This window comes from Cynoglossus semilaevis, unplaced genomic scaffold (genome assembly GCF_000523025.1).
Source record: "Cynoglossus semilaevis isolate Cse_v1.0 unplaced genomic scaffold, Cse_v1.0 scaffold376, whole genome shotgun sequence".
NCBI classification, from domain to species: domain Eukaryota; kingdom Metazoa; phylum Chordata; class Actinopteri; order Pleuronectiformes; family Cynoglossidae; genus Cynoglossus; species Cynoglossus semilaevis.
The window spans coordinates 193,512-210,708 of record NW_007585115.1 but is presented as its reverse complement, the minus strand read 5'-3'; the positions used below and the strand labels follow the sequence as shown (position 1 = coordinate 210,708).

The window sequence follows — 17,197 nt, the reverse complement described above, 5'->3', positions numbered from 1 at the left end:
ACTTTCGCTCCCTCAGTAGCTACATTGTGGATTTTTTAATCCAATCTTTAAACATTAAAATGTTTTAATTTCCAATATTTTAATTTTTCTAGCCTACAAGGGATAAACAGTATTTAAATAAACAAAAAGGCATTTTGCATCACATACACACATACAGGGTAATACATAAAACACATGTAGTACGTTCGTTTGGGAAATCTAAGATATACAGTATGTACTGTCTATATGGTGAGCATTTAATTAATGGATAAAAGCCCCCCTGCGAGGCAAGAATATGGCTCGTATACACGATTCAGTTGAATTGCATTATGTATTATGCTTAGCTTGAGGCTTGGTGAGATTTTGCAATTATTGGGCTCAGTGGATGAGATTTATATTAGTATGCGTACACTTAGAAGGATTGATCAACTGGAGGGCCACGGCTCCATCGATACAAGCTGGATACGTTGTCACCCAAAGTACGAGTTATCACGTAATTATGTGATAAGTTTTACGTTATTACTTGAAACTTATCATGTATTAATGTAAAACTTATCACGAAATAACATAAAACGTATCACGTAATAACGTAAAATGTATCACGAAATAATATGAAATGTATCACGTAATAACCTAAAACTTACCATGAAATAACGCAAAACTTATCACGTATTTACGTGAAACTGAGCCAATTTTTTTTTCAGTGTGGCAGCAAGACGCTTCCGTAACAAGTAGATTTTAGTTATTGGGATGCTAAATAAAAAAAAATAAATAAACCAAACAAATCAAAACAATAATAGAAATATGAATGAATTTGAATAACTGACATCATTAAAAAATAGCTATAATATAATAATAAGTTAAAACATTATTCTGGAAATAAGGTTTATTCAACTTCGATCATTACCTTGATTACCAGGTAGATGTCTGGAGAAGGGTAGGTGACTGAGAAGATGGCAGATCTGGCCAAAGTGGACTGATCTACGTGGGGCGTTTGAGGTTTCAAGAAATTTCTAAACTGCTCCGAGTTCAGATCACAGTAAAAGTTTTCTGATATCTGCAGGAGAGAGGGCAAATGTTAATGTCACTGAAATATACACAAACTCAACCTGTAGAGAAATTATCCAAAACACGTGCTTAACCCAATACCAATTGTAGAATATGATCTGTCCTGTCCATTCTACTGTTTCTCCACTCAGCTCCCAAATGACCTCTGGCTGGGAAGCCATATGTCCTGCTATGGCCTGGCAATATGTGTCATGTGATACAATTCATTGGAAAGCCATTACGGCTCTCTCTTTCTCATTCTCTTTATCCCATAGGACCACACCAAAGCAGAGGTTTGGGAAGCCAAAACAAACCCAGAATAATAACTGGAATCTCTCAGACTGTGCCTGTGGCCAGCACTTGCTAAACTACTGCAAATACCATATTTTTTCATTGACAAATGACCTCACAGAAATGCTCTCTAAATAATGAAAGAAAGCTGGGTTACATGAAAAAAATTGCTTCATTTTATTATTAATCAACAGAAATGTGACAAAAGGCACCAACAAATAATTTATTATTATAAACACTCAAGGAGTTACGCTTTGAGCTAATTCACTGAATTTGAACAGGAAATATTGCACAGTGATATTGCACTTAATTGTTCAGTAATCTTACACAATAGTATTGTACCTGATTTTTTCATTAAACTGACTGTGGGTAGTTATTGTTATTTAATAGCCTGATGGCCAGGGGAAAGAAACTGTTTTTGAATCTTGTTGTTCTGTAGCGAATGCTGCGGAACCTCCTGCCAGCAGGGTGAACAGACCATTGTGGGGGTGAGTAGGGTCAGACTGAACCTGGCGAGCTCTGGCTAAACAGCTGTGTGCTACTTCCTGGATGGGGGAAAGTGGAGTTCCAATGATCTTCTCCGCTGTCCTCACCACTCTCTGTAGAGACTTCAAGTCTGAGGCCTTGCAGCTCCCGTACCAGACGGAAATGCAGCTGGTCAGCAGGCCCTCGATGGTCCCTCTGTAGAAGGTGGAGAGGATGAGAGGGGGAAGGGAGGCCCTTCTTATTCGTCACAGGAAGGGCAGGCACTGCTGGGTTTTCTTTACCAGTGAGATGGTGTGTAGTGATCAGCCAAGGTTGTCTGTGCACCACCAGGAACTTGGTGCTGCTGATGACCTACACCGCTGTGTCATTGATGAGTAGTGGTGTGTGGCTGGGTTGGGATCTCTTTTGTCTTGTTAATGTTCAAGAGCAGGTTATTTGTCTGACACCAGTCCACCAGATGACATACCTCCTCTCTGTAGGCCAGCTCGTTGTCATCCTGAATGAGGCCCACAACTGTAGTGTCATCCACATACTTTAGTTTGTGGTTGGTGTTGTGCCTGGGACGACAGTCATGGGATATCAGGTTGAACAGCAGAGGGCTCAGAACGCAGCCCTGAGGGGAGCCAGTGCTCAGGGAGATGACACTGGATGTATTGTTGCTCCCTTGGACAGACTGGGTTCTGTCAGTGAGGAAGTCCAGCAGCCAGTTGCAAAGGGGATGTTAAGCCCCAGGGGGCCTAGTTTGCATACCAGGTCCTTGGGGATGATCGTGTAGAATGCTGAGCTGAAATCCAGAAACAGCATCCTTACGTGGGTGTTCTTTCCCTCCAAGTGCTCCAGGCTCAGGTGGAGAGCAGTCGAAATGGTGTCCTCAGTGGAGTGGTTAGGCTGGTATGCGAACTTAAACGGGTCGAATGGTGGTGGCAATATGGTGACAATATGGTCCTTAACCACCCGCTCGAAGCACTTCATGATGGTGGGTGTGCAACAGGGTGGAAGTCGTTAAGGCATGCGTGGTTGCTTTCTTTGGCACTGGAATTATGGTGGCTGACTTGAAGCATGAGGGGACGATGGTCTGGTTTAGAGATGTGTTTAAGATGTCAGTGAGCATGTGGGACAGCTGGTCTGCACACTCCTTGATCACCCTTTCCCACACAATTATATGCACAGTAGAGTTGTATAATGGAGATATAACACGTTAGCGCTCAGCTGCTAGGAAGAGCACGGTGCAGCCCCGGTGTTCTGAAGTTTTTTCCTACCTATAGTTTTTTTCCTACACTGCGCATGTGTACACCGGCCAATTTGCTGCTGCAGACAAGCCATAGTTTTCTGCAACCTGATGTCCCTGGTTGCAAAATCTACATGCTGATGGAAGTTAGGAAGAACAGTCTTGATGCTGGCTTGGTTAAAGTCCCCAGCAACAATAAAAATGCCCTCCAGATGTGTAGATTGCATGTCACTAACACTGTCTGTCTAAGTTTCTGTGTGTCTGCACAAGAACCTGTTTGTTTTTTCCAAGAATCCGATTTCATAAGTTGGACGCTTGATGGGTTGAACTGTGGGTGAGTGTACACCTTGGCTGTCGACAGACCATAGGGACGTGTTTAATAAACGTGGTGTTTTATGGAAATATTTGAACATCTGCTGCAGATTTCACAGTAGATGTGAACAAAAAACAAACACAGGCATGGTAACAGAGACAGCATGTAATGCAGAAACCGAACATCTGTAGACAGCAAAAGAAAAAATTTAAATGTGAAAAAACAGTCATAAAAAAACTATAGAAAAAGTGAAGCAAGCAAATCTAGCTGTTTATGTCTACATGCATAAAGATGCCCCAACCTGGATGATTGAGATGGTCCTAGGACAATTGCTTAAAAGACAGAGCTGGACTCATGGAAATAATAGAATTCTTCACATTTAGCAACATTATCTTTCAGTAAATTCAGATATCCTGCAGTGATGTTTTTTTTCAGGCATCTCTTTAGAGTTCATTTTAACAGTATACAACATAAATCCCAGATTGCTGTGTATTTTATTTAATTATGAACCTAACATTTTAAGAATATTTCTCACCAACTGTATTACTTATTTACCTATTTACCTTATTTACTTATTTTTAATGAGAGATAAGAACAGCTTAAATAGCTGTCTCGAGCTGCAGCATTTAGTAAATCATAAGTTAAACACACAAACATTTAATATTTATCCCTATGGTCAGTTAATGAGACCATTTAATTTGTGTTAAAGTGCCTTCTGCAAGGGAGTAATGATTATAACTATTATATTTAGATTATAACTAAATAATATGCTGTGAGTGTCAAAACACTAAACAAATGTCGAAGTTTTGAACTTGTGTGATAGAAGAGGCATGGGCAAACTAAGGCACATGCTCATTCAGTTTTTAATCCGGCCCGTCAAACTTTTCCAAATTATATAATTTATTTTTATTTATTTATATTATCATTATACATCTGCCTTTTTCAATACCTATGTATCCCCAATAGATGGTGTAGACATTTTTAAAAGCATTTTAGCATTTTAGCCTTTATGCATGACTTGTACATGTCATTTATCTTAGTTCACAGACATGCTCCATCTATCTGCTCCTGACCTGGCCCCCCTGTTCAATTTTAGGATAATTGTGGCCCAGGAGTCAAAAAGTTTGCCCACGCCTGTGCTACAATGTAGCCTGCAAGTAGGAAAGCGGAACTATTTTTATTGAACTGTGTGCAAAACTCGGCAGTGTGGAGGTTCTTGGACATGGAGATGAATGATATTGATTGTTAAAATACATTAGAAAAATAAATATAGACTAATACAAATAAAGTTAAGACAAGAAGATGTTTTTTTTTTATTACCTTTTTTTTCTCTTTAAGGTCATACAAAGCCATTGTCGCAAAAATGGGCTCAATGTCGATCTCAAACCTGTGAAAAAAATAAAAAATATTTAATGCATATTGTAGTAAATATATATTTGTAGGCAGGTCATTTTAGCCGCTTTTCTCTACTCAGATTCCATTTTATTTTTGTCAGTTCTGTTTCTCAGGGTTGTTGTTATGATGGGAAGTAATAACCTAAAATTTAGTGTGTGACAACATGTCTGAATTTAGGGTTAAAGGATATGAGGTAAGGCTGCCAAACCATGGAGAGCAGAGAAATTGGTTCAACTCAAACATTTGAGACTTTAAAGTGTTGCATAAAGGAGTGTGCTGGTGTATGTGCATTCGTCCATGTGTGAGTGAGGACAGAGAGATGATTCCCTCAGAGGGAGAGAGGGAGGAATGGAGGAACAGTCATCATCTACAGAACAGTCACTGCTCCACCCTCCTACATTGCCTTCTTCATTGCCGTCTATCACATAAACTGCATGTCATTTTCAAACAGCCGTGTACATGAACTTTGTTATCGAAGTGTGGGTTAAATGCCAAGTGATTTGCATAAACAGGACAATTTCAATTTATCACATCTAACAGCTGTTTTTTTTGTGTCCAATTTCTAAGAGAAACAAAAGGCAGTTATTCTATTTATACTGTAAGGAATATTTATGACATACTTGATGGCCTGGCATCGGATGAGGATGCGGTCTCCAGTGTGTTCTTTGGGACAGTCAGGAATGGGACGGATCTCCACCGCTTCTTCCTGGAACACAATGTTAGGAAAACATTTTAAACTGTGCAAAATTAAAGAAAAGTAAAGAATGAGGATAAAAAGGAAGTATTTGAAATAAAGAACTATCAGGTGTAGGAAAGTTGGTGGTTTGTTTTTATATGGGAAAAAATGTAGAGAAAAAACGTATAGTAGAGAGTATATGATGAAATAAAGCAGTGCTTCTCAAAGTGTGGGCCAGGCCAATAAACTGTACAATCAAATAAATTAAGAACAATACATTCAATATTACAATGTACAAGAATAAAAAAAGAAAAAAAAGAAAAAGAATAGTATACAGGTGGTTAGAGGTTGTAGGCTGACTCTTTAACCAGGGGAGTATTGAGTTTGGATTTAAAACAAGCACATAGAGTTAATACTAAAGATATTTTAAATATAAATATATATTGTATTAAAAGAAAAACACTGCAGATGTACAGTTTATATTCCATGCATTTAAAAACATTCTTTTTAAATGCAGTGACAGGCTTTGCTGTATGTAACTGTAAATAGAATGTATAGTTAGTTACCAAAGTGTGTTAAACCACAGTGTGTTGAACCATAAACTGTTATCTAAGTGTGTTAAATAATGGTCTGCTTGACAGGAGTAGGTACTCCTAAAAGGTTTTTTACAATGTAGGTCCATAAAGGATGAGGTCTGTTTTTCATCAAGTATGGGAATCAGATGACCTTTGCCCTGGGAGTAAAACTTAAAGAAAAAAACAACTGCCCAGTACTTGTGAAACTTTCTCAATAAAAGGAGCTGCAGTCCTGATACACTTTGGGACTTAGGTGAGCCAACTCTGCGAAGCTGTTGGTCTTTCTGCTCCCCCTGGCAGCGAATAAAAAGTAAAACGTTGTCAGGTGTGGTTCTTTTCAGGTCATTCTATCTGCGGCAGTTATATGACAATAGTGGTGACTGAATAACGTAATTTTCGGCACCAAGGGTAACTGTTAACAGTTTAATTGTAACAGTTTATTTCTTAGCACTTCAAAACCAACTCTTCTCATCTCACCTCATCAGCAGGTGGGTAAAGAGCAAACAGCTCCAGGTGTCGATTTCCCAGCCGAGCCTCTTGGTTAAAATGGTCCAACTCCTCATGGCTGCTAAACGCCAGCAGCCCCCCCACTCTCTGGTCTGGATTTAAACACCGAAGATTAAAATCAGAGGATGTCAGTGTGCGGCCAGAGTCATCATTCAGCACAGCCAGAGTGGGAGACTTGACCTGGGACGAAAATAAAAAAGAGAGGGGTGATGACGGCAGCAAGAAGAAATAGAAACGATGGATTAATTACTGACAAATGATGTATGTCTGAGTGTAAGAGATGAGGGAATAGAAAGAAAACAAAGGAAAAGTTTGCATATTAAATGAGCAACTTTTCTGGGTGAAAGTGAGTAACATTTAACCATAACCATAAGTTTTTTAAAGTAAATAGAATATACCTGTGATTCTAAACCATAAGGCCTATGGGTGTCAAGGTCAAAAAGTTTAAGATTCCTTATACCAAGCATGGGCAAACTAAGGCCCGGGAGCCGGATGGGGCCCGTTCAGTTTTATAATCCGGTCCCGCCAAACATTTCCAAATTATATAATTTACTTATATTATCATTATACTCTGCTTTTTCTCTGGAATACCCACATTTCCAAAATAGATGACGTACAATATAATAAAAGCATTTTAGCATTTTAGCCTTTATGCATGACTTTTACATGTTATTTATTTCAGTTCACACGTTCCATCTATCTGCTCTGCCCTGTGAGTCAAAAAGTTTCCCACACCTGCTCTAGACAATACTATACATAAGAATCAAAGCTGTTTTAATGTTGACTTAACACTGTATTTAACAGTTTATGTTAACTAATACACTAAGATAAATTACCTGTCAAAGTCATGCATAAAGGACAACCTGGTAAAATGCTTTTAGCCTTTTTCCCAATCTATTGGGGAAATGTGGGCATTGCAGGAAAAAGGCAGAAGTATAATGATAATATACATTAATAACATCATTTTGATAGGTTTGGCAGGCCAGAGTTAAAAGCCAAGCAGACCCATCCGGCACCTGGGCCGTAGTTTGCTGATGCCAAAACTACAGGATTGGAATGGTATTGACTGGGAGTTAGACTGACCTGGAACTTGGACACTACAGGACAAAAGACCATTAGAGAGTGTGCAGTGAGAAAGGATGGAAACTTGGCTTAAAATTATGTTAGTTTAAAAAAAAAACAGTTGCAGGAACTTAACTAAATGAAAGAAAAGAATGATGCTTAGTTTAGTTTAGTGACCAAGCGCACAGTGTGTGAGGAACAACAAAACAGCATTGTGTTCAGCCTGGATGGGGGGGGGGGGGACCATCCTTTTCTCACACCCCTACCTCTAATCCCACATTCAATAGTGTTGGCATAGATCAGTATGGGCCACAACAGTGAATTAAATCCCCCCTCACACACTACCCTGTGCCCCCCCTTAAAGGGGACATTTAATGTGCAGGATCGAGTTTAAATCGATCTACTTTGCCGTTGAAAACTTGAGTGATAACAACGTCTGTTCAAGACCTAGAGAGCCAGAAGAGTGGGAAATTACCCAGAGGAGAGAACAAGAAATGAAGTTTATAGGATTTACAGAAAGTGTGCAATAATTACTTAAACAAAAGTAGGCAGGTGCATAAATTTGGGCACCCCAACAGAAAAATTACATCAATATTTAGTAGATCCTCCTTTTGCAGAAATAACAGCCTCTAAACGCTTCCTATAGCTTCCAATGAGGGTCTGGATTCTGGTTGAAGGTATTTTTGACCATTCTTCTTTACAAAACATCTCCAGTTCAGTCAGGTTTGATGGTTTCCGAGCATGGACAGCCCGCTTTAAAACAGACCACAGATTTTCAATGATATTCAGGTCTGAGGTCTGAGATGGCCATTCTAGAACGTTGTACTTGTTCCTCTGCATGAATGCTTTGGTAGAATTTGAGCAGTGTTTAGGGTTGTTGTCTTGCTGAAGTATCCAGCCCTGGCGCAACTTCAACTTTGTCACTGATTCTTGAACATTGTTCGCAAGAATTTGCTGATACTGACTGGAATCCATGCGACCTTCAACAGTCCCTGCACTGGCCACACAGCTCCACAGCATGATGGAACCACCACCAAATTTAACTGTGGGTAGCAAGTGTTTGTCTTGGAATGCTGTGTTCTTCTTCCGCCATGCATACCACCCCTTGTTATGTCCAAATAACTCAATTTTAGTTTCATCAGTCCACAGCACCTTATTCCAAAATGAAGCTGGCTTGCCCAAATGTGCTTTAGCATACCCCAAGTGACTCTTTTTGTGACATGGGCACAGAAAAGGCTTCTGCCGCATTACTCTCCCATGCAGCATGTCCTTGTGCAAAGTGCGCTGAATAGTTGAACGATGCACAGTACACCATCTGCAGCAAGATCATGTTGTAGGTCTTTGGAGCTGGTCTGTGGGTTGAGTTTGACTGTTCTCACCATCCTTCGGTGTCGTTGGACACGACTGCATTACTGTGGCCACTGCACCAATCCGCCTGTCAGGACATGCTGGAACGACTACGTCGCTCGGCTGGCCAGGGACCACCTTCGGGTCCCCCCAGAAGAGCTGGAGGAAGTGTCTGGGGAGAGGGAAGTCTGGGTGTCCCTGATCAGACTGTTGCCCCTGCAACCCGGCCCCAGATAAGCGGATGATGATGGATGGATGGATGGATAGAGGTCTACTGGATTATTCAAGAGGAGTTTATCAACAGCAGCTGTTTTTCCACAAAACTATTTTTAGGCCACATTACCTGTCATGGAATTAACACATTACCTACTTTTATTGTGATCACCCACGAGAGGCATTCAAAAAATTCCAAACGCGATTCCAGCATATTTGGCGAAACGCAGGGATTACTATATAGTTTTTTTTTTAATTATTATTGGAGGAAAAATGTATCAAGATTCTTAAAGATTTTACATACCCTACATAAGCGTTACTTTAAATATAAAGCACACATGTCAAAGTCAAGGCCCGAGTGGCAAATACAGCTCATGACACCATTTGACATGGCCCTCCAGAGGAGAACATATTGATGGTTTTCTTAAAACAAAAATCTATCAGTGTTTTTCAGGACAGGCATCTAGAGGACTGCACACTCAAATAAAATGAAATAAAATTTTTGTCTAATACTTTAATTTGATGTTTATGATACTAAGTCTATTCTACTCTCAGTTGTTGTTTATTACAATTGCTCTAATAAAAGTACGGTACGTTATTTTCTCTTTGATCCCGACAATTTTGCAATCCAGTCGCTGGTTGGATTGGATGGTACAGCAGCCCAAATTCAGCCCCTGAGCCGCCAAGTGATGATCACTGGAAAGGTTTGGCGGGACGGATTAAAAAGCTGAACAGGCCACATCCGAGGCAAATGCCAGGACTATACCAATGTTTCCTAGATAGGTTAAATACAGGACCCAGATGTAGAAATACACTGTTAATAAATGTCAATAAATGTTAATCCTGTTTGGCCTCTAATTTAGACTGTTTTTAAGTTTGGCCCCTTGTGTGATTGAGTTTGACTCCACTGATATAGAGGTTAAAGATGTTTTTAGTTTTTAAGTTGTGTGCTTACTGTTTTCTGCTGGTTTTGCGGCTGGAAATCTGACTCAAAGGTCTGTTTCAGTAGCAGTTTGTGTAGTCCAGCACGCTCTGAATAGACACTCCATCCATTGCCCTGGCACCTTTACACACACAGACACAGCAAGGGAAAACATGCAAGGTTACAACTGATACACTTCTGCACTTTTAATCAATCTAGACGTACTTTTGCATAAAACAGGTTTTATGCAAAGGTACTGTGTGTGTATGTAATGTTTATCAGCTTCTCTCAGACCTTTTGTTTCCTGCACATGGACACATGGAACTTCTCAGACAGTTGGTAGCTGCTGCACAGTTCAACATCAAAAACCACACCGTCTTACAGGTGTAGGAGTGGGATCAAAAAGGTCTAAATTTTATCTGATTTGTAGAAATGTTACATTAAATGTTTCAGTAATTATTAAAGCTTTTTTATTTACATCAACAGTGTATCCTCTTTACAGAGGCCATTAGGACAGGTCTTCATGTTATGTAATAAGAACTTAGAAGAAAAACTTAATATAGAAAAAATACATAAAAATCAGTTTTATCAAGTAAAAATGGTTCAAAGCTCTGAATAAGGTCAGCAGTACCTCCGAGAGACCACGAGCCAGGGCTGGATGTAGCTCTTTACACAGTCTCTGACATGAGGCTCCAGCTCCACTCTACAAAGAATAAAGAACAAGATGAGGAAACTGAGAAAATATATGATCAGAAGGGAAATATTCAAAGATGAATTCACAGAGAATACCACAGCTGTAATTTATATTCTGCTGCCAACTTAAATGGCATTTTATGGTCAAGTAATGCATTTTTCATGATTGTTTTTTTTTTCCAGTAAATGACATTGGTACCACAGAGATTGTATTCCAGTGTGCAAGGCAAGTTGTTGATTTTTATAGTAAATTTTCTCTTATTCACTTTACATATATATAAAAGACTTTGCACTACATACAGTATATATGTAAAACGTTGTTCTGCCCTTCAGGCGTTTATTTATTTACTTTTTATGTTTTTATTTTGAAAGATCGTAACTACACCCGTACATGCCACTGTGATTTTTACATTAACACGCTGTATTATTGTGTTAATAAATACCGCATTATATACCTTGTCTGGCTAATTTTCAATGTCCGCCCGCTTCCACTCAGCTTTGTTGACTTCGAATGGGTCTTTTCCATCCGTTATTTCCAGTGATTTAATATTCTTGTCTTTTGTTGTCATTATCGATTGTTTACGTCTACCTATTCGTGTCTTTTGCTGCACAACATGGCCAGCGGCGCAATGCATCATGGGTAATAACGATTATCGGAAAACCATCTATTACGCTTGGGAAACGTTTTTCAGTTCAGCGAACCGTTAAAGTGCAGATGAGCATCACACCAGAAAGGTCTTCACCTTCCCTAGCTTTTCATTCCCAGTGGAGGCATTACTCGTATGTTTTGTTTATACATTATTTAACTTAATTTGTATGTCTAATTTGTTAAGGATTCTAGGGCATTTAATTGATTACGTCTCGTGTGTTGTATTCTGTATTTTCTCCTAGTTTTCACTTTTTGGATGTTCGTGAATATTGAACGTATTCTAGACCTCTTGTCATTTGGAGTTGGATTCATTACAATATGAAGAATAGAAGTTAATTAAGCAAGAAACATGGCATCATTCATATTCATGAATATAAGCGATTTTAGCTAACTGTCTAGTCAGAGTTCCTACACCTTGGCAAGGACAGAACAGTGAAAAGAGTATAATTCAGCTGGAGTATTGACATATATAGAAGCAAAAAACAAGCATGGGGAAATGGAATTTGGAAAGGCTGACAGTGCATCTGCGCACACAAGAACATCGATAAACTCCTACTCCTCAACATCAAGCACAGCAGTAAAAGCACGTGCTAAAGCAGAGGCAGCAAAGATACAAGCTGCTTTGGCAGACAAAGAAGCTAAGTTAAAAGTAGAAAAAGCAGCAAAAGAGGAAGAGCTACATTTAGGAAAAGCAAAGTTGGAAGCTGAATTGAGTGCACTCACACTTCACAAAGCATATGTTCAAGGACAAGCTGACATTAAAGGACCACAGGCTACAATGTCCATCCAAGCAATACACCCTCCAGCCGTATTATCAGAAACAAGCTATGCAACATGGAATCCTCCATCTGTTCGCAATACCCTTGTGCACGCAGAGCAGGAAGAGAACGAGATCCCTCACAGATCATTCAGTCAAGATGCATCACTACCGCAGCCATACATCAGCAACCATGCTTAATTCAAAGAGGAAGACCTACTGCTAAATAGCACTCATGCAGAGAGGGGAGGACATGGTGGATATCACACAACACCTGCTAGAGACAGTGGTCATTCCACAAAATTCAAACCAAATCCTCTACACAGACCAACACTCAATGCGACAGCCCCATCATATGTTCCTGTGTATGCTCCATCCAACGCAAGCCAGGTACCTGAAACAGAGCATCTGGCACAATATCTGGCTTGTCGGGATCTAGTGAGTACAAGTCTTTATCAGTTTGAAGATAGACCTGAAAATTATCTGGCCTGGCAGTTATCATTCAATAATGCTACTACAGGGTTAGGACTTACAGCTACTGAAATGTGAAATGTTGGATCTGCTGATAAAGTGGGTTGGTCCAGAGTCCGTCAAACACAACAAAATAATTCGCTGTGTACATGTCAGAAACCCAGATGTGGCATTAAAAAGAGCCTGGGACCGTCTTCAAGAGTGTTATGCTGCACCTGAGATAATGGAGACATCTCTTTTTTACAGACTGGATGAATTCCCAAGAATATTGGCCAAAGATTATGTGAAACTGAGGGACCTAGGAGATCTTCTTATGGAACTCCAATGTGCCAAAGAAGAAGATTATTTCACAGGATTAATTTACTTGGACACTGCCAGACAGCCGATACCCTAACCAGATGACGGCGAGAAGGAAGGAGGACACGGCGGCTATGGTACAGACATCAGCTCACACTGCACCCAGGTTTGTGGACCGGGGTGAACAGCGAGATCATGCTCAAAGATCTGTTTGGTTTGAGTGTATCCACAAGGTGAATGTGAGAAAGCAGTTAATGATCAAAGTAACCGGTCACTGGTTCGATCAGATTTCTTTGAACTGTTCAAAAGCAAAGGTCAGCCATTCCCCTACTCACTTAGGAAATGTGCTGGGATGGTTGAGACATCGGGCATAAGAGCAGAAGTGTTTCAAATTGAATCTCTCGATGGGAAGACCAGACTTCATCTGCCATCACTAATTGAGTGTAACAACATATTGAACGACCGCTCGGAAATACCAACTCCTGACGCAGCCAGTCACCAACCACACCTGCGTAGCATAGCACAGTGCATCCCAGGGCTAGACCCCAACGCAGAAATGCTCATATTGCTAAGAAGAGACATTGTGAGGGTTCATAAAGTTCATCAGCTAGTCAGTGGTCCTCACAACGCACCTTTCGCACAAAAACTAGATTTAGGATAGGTCCTGGTGGCAGACGTATTTGGGAAACACGCACAAACCAACTGTAGGCTCATTCAAGACAAACGTGTTAGACAATGGCCTTCCATGTATCCTTCATGAAACTGACTGAAGAGGTGTTCTGTAGAGAGAAACACAAGTGTAATTGGAGATCTTGGATACCAGGTCTTTAAGCGGACAGATCTCGACAACAAACCTGCATCGTCAGTTGAGAACACAACCTTTTTAGAAATCATGCAAAGAGAAATGTACAGAGACACGTTGAACAACTGGGTAGCACCTCTCCCTTTCAGAGTACCCCGGCAACATCTTTCCAACAACCATGAACAGGTTTTCACCCGCTTCACCTCACTGGTGAAAATGCTGCTGTGGAAACCTGAGTTGAAAGATCAATTCCTGACATTCATGAAGTAAATATTTGACAACAGACATGCAGAAGCGGCTCCGCCACAAGAAGAAAATGAAGAGTGTTGGTACCTGTCAACCACCGGAGTGTACCACCCAAAAAACCCTGGTAACATCCGCGTGGTATTTGAATCCAGTGCAAAGTACTGTGACACATCACTAAAGCCCAGACCTCAATAACTCACTCGTAGGAGTACTGATCCGCTTCCGCAAGGAACACGTAGCAGTAATGGCTGACACAGCAGATGTTCCACTGTTTTCGCCATCTGTGGCTATCTATGGACTAAGGAGAGCCATCCATGAAGGTGCACACAAACACGGAGAAGACACCATCCAGTTTGTTAAGCGTCACTTTAACGTAGATGATGGGCTCATCAGCGTGCCTAACGAATCAGAAGCAATCAGTTTATTACAGAGAACACAGGCCTCTTTCAGTGAATCAAATCTGAGATTGCACAAGTTCGCTTCATACAGAGAAGCTGTCCTCAAAGCATTCGCACCAGAAGACAGAGCAATATCAAAGGACCTTGACCTCAGTGGTGAAAATGCTCCAGTATAACGCAGTTTGGGACTGCTGTGGGAGACAACCACCGACACTTTCACCTTCTCAGTCCAGGAGCACAAGAAGGCTTTCTGTCGACAGTGAACAGTGTTTTTGACCCATTGGGTGTGGTTGCTCCAGTGATCATTAAAGGCACTGAGGGAACTCAGCATTGATACATGTGACTGGGATACACTTCCAGAACAAAAACTTAAGCAATGGGAAGCATGGCAAAAGTCACTGTATGACTTAAGCAAGCTACATATCTCATGTGCTTACACCACAATGTCGCTCTCCAAATCTGCATATACAGAGCTCTGTGTATTTTCTGATGCATCTACAAAATCGATTGGAGTTGTGGCATATCTCAGGAATTTCAAGTCAAAGGGAGATTGAAGTGGGATTCATCTTAGGGAAAGCTAAACTGGCCCCACAGTCTGAGACAACTATCCCTGGGCTAGAATTGTGTGCTGTAGTATAAGCTGTGGAAGGTGCAGAACTCATCCAAGATGAATTTGTCAGGATTGTCAGGCTTTTGGACCCAAATGCCACACACCAAGGCAAAATCTCTTTCAAAAGTTTATTGCTGAATCAGCAGGTACAAATACTGTACGAGCACCTCTCATACTGAAGGAGTCTTTCAACAAAGGAATCTCCACTTGAAACAAAAGGAAATCTCAAATGAACGTGGCGTATAAACAGGCGTCTTGATAATGGATAAGTCTTTGAACAAAGGGAGTCTCCGCTTGGAGTGTGTGGCTGCAGCTTAAATACACTGCTCACTCATCAGCGAAACAGCCAGTGAGCGCAGGTGGAACCAATCGTTTGCAGTGCTGCAACAGGTATGACAGAACCCCCCCTTAAGGACGGCTAGTACTACTCAGAGAGGTTGCCATCAGACTCGACCATGCTCCTCCTCTGCCTCGCAGGAGGTGGAGAGCCACACCCTCTGACCCAAGGCGTAGGAGGGTGCCTTAGAGCGGCAATGTGAGTAGTGTATCATCCTCTGGCCCTTAACAGGGCAGCCAGGGCTCAGGACCAGGCTCTCCTACACTGCCGAACAAATGACTGAACAAATGGGCACGTGACCTCCCTCTCCAAGGAAGGAAAGATGGGGGGCTGATACCCATAGACACATTGGAAGGAAGAGAGTCCTGTGGCCGAACTGGTCAGGGTGTTATTCCACCCACAGTGTTATTCCCACCTGTGGTTGACTGGACTTTATGGCTCCGTCTACCTCCCTTGTGATAACCCTCCACTCAGCAACAAAAGGTTCTTCCAACACTGCTGAATCATGGAACAGCGGTGCCACATAGTGGCGGGTGGAACCCAGAGGACAGACTCACTGTGGCACCAATCAGTGATCCGAGACCACATCCAAAGGGAGCCCAAGGATCCTGAAAACGTGAGTAAGGACAAGCTGTGCTGTTTCCTTGGCTGAGGGTAGCTTGGTTAATGCAACAAAATGGGCCATCTTGCTGAACATGTCCACAATGGTAAGAATAACTGAGTTACCCCCTGAGATGGGCAGGCCAGTAACAAAGTCCATTCAAATATGGGACCAGGGCCAGTGAGGTAATAGTAAAGGTTGGAGTAGTCCCGCTGGAGCAAGACTGGAAGGCTTGGACTGACAACAGGTAGAGAAGTCTTGCACAAACTGGTGCATACCTCCCACCATAGACGGCCACCAGAACCGTCGCTGCAGGACCTCTGTGGTGCAGCGGACCCCAGGATGGCCCATTAGCTTTGAGCTATGAGCCCACTGCAGAACCTCGGAGCGTAGTCCTGCAGGTACAAAGAGGCTAACAGGGGTTCTCCAGTGCCGCCTTGACATTCTGCTCAATGTCTCAAGTGTGACGCCAGTCCTCCAGTGCCAGCTACACAGCTAGCAATTCTCTGTTCCCAACATCGTAGTTTCTCTCTGCCTGGGTGACACGACGTGAGAAGATGGAACAAGGATGAAGTCTCTGATCCTTGGCACATCTCTGCGACAGGACTGCCCCAACCCCAACATCCAAAGCTTCCACTTCTACTACAAACTTTCTCTCCGGGTCGGGCATCTGGAGGATTGGGGCAGACGTGAAGCGAGTCTTGAGAGTCTGAAAGGCATGTTCCACAGCCAGTGATCACACATAACGCACCTTGGTGGATGTGAGAGCCAAAAGGGGGGCAGCGATAGAGCTATAACCCCTTATAAAATGCCAGAAAAATCCCAGGAATCCTTTCAACTGTTTCTGGGAGTCTGGTCGAGGCCAGTTGGAGACCGCTGACATCTGGGATCCATCTGGATGTTCCCCTCCTGAATGACGTACACCAAGAACGAGGTGGAGGATATGTGAAATTCGCACTTCTCAGGTTTAATGAATAGTGTATTCTGGAGAAGGTGCTGGAGGACTGTTTTGACATGGTGGACATGCTCACTCTTAGAACAGGAAAAGACACACAAAGCAAGTTCATTCCACTCACTCTGCCTCGGCTTAATGCGGAAGTCAATGGCATAATCCGAGACAGAGCCTGTCCCTTGACAAATCCCCAGCAAGCCCACATCTGGTCCCAGTCTGGGGGACCCAAAAACCTTGCGTAGCTCCTGGGAAAAATCCAGAAAGGAGGCGCAGGCTGGGGTCTGGCGATCCCACTCCGCCGTTCCCCCCAAACGAGCCCCCCTTGGTAGGGGGGTAATGGGGT

General features: G+C 41.9%; 1 protein-coding gene across 12 annotated transcripts in view; it reads right to left on the bottom strand.

Moving 5' to 3' along the window:
• dock8 (dedicator of cytokinesis 8) overlaps positions 1-17,197 on the bottom strand; it is a 71,086-nt gene that overhangs the window by 36,284 nt on the left and 17,605 nt on the right. For 10 of the 12 annotated variants that reach the window (XM_025053664.1, XM_008337225.3, XM_025053657.1 and 7 more), the window contains 6 exons: positions 10,673-10,744; positions 10,075-10,183; positions 6,468-6,677; positions 5,360-5,445; positions 4,665-4,731; positions 887-1,036 (listed from right to left, as the gene is read on the bottom strand). In XM_025053664.1, coding sequence (XP_024909432.1) covers positions 887-1,036; positions 4,665-4,731; positions 5,360-5,445; positions 6,468-6,677; positions 10,075-10,183; positions 10,673-10,744 — 694 coding nt within the window. Of the gene's footprint in view, positions 1-886; positions 1,039-4,664; positions 4,732-5,359; positions 5,446-6,467; positions 6,678-10,074; positions 10,184-10,672; positions 10,745-17,197 lie in introns of those variants that run through there. The other 2 variants (XM_025053665.1, XM_025053668.1) reach the window with 2 other exon arrangements.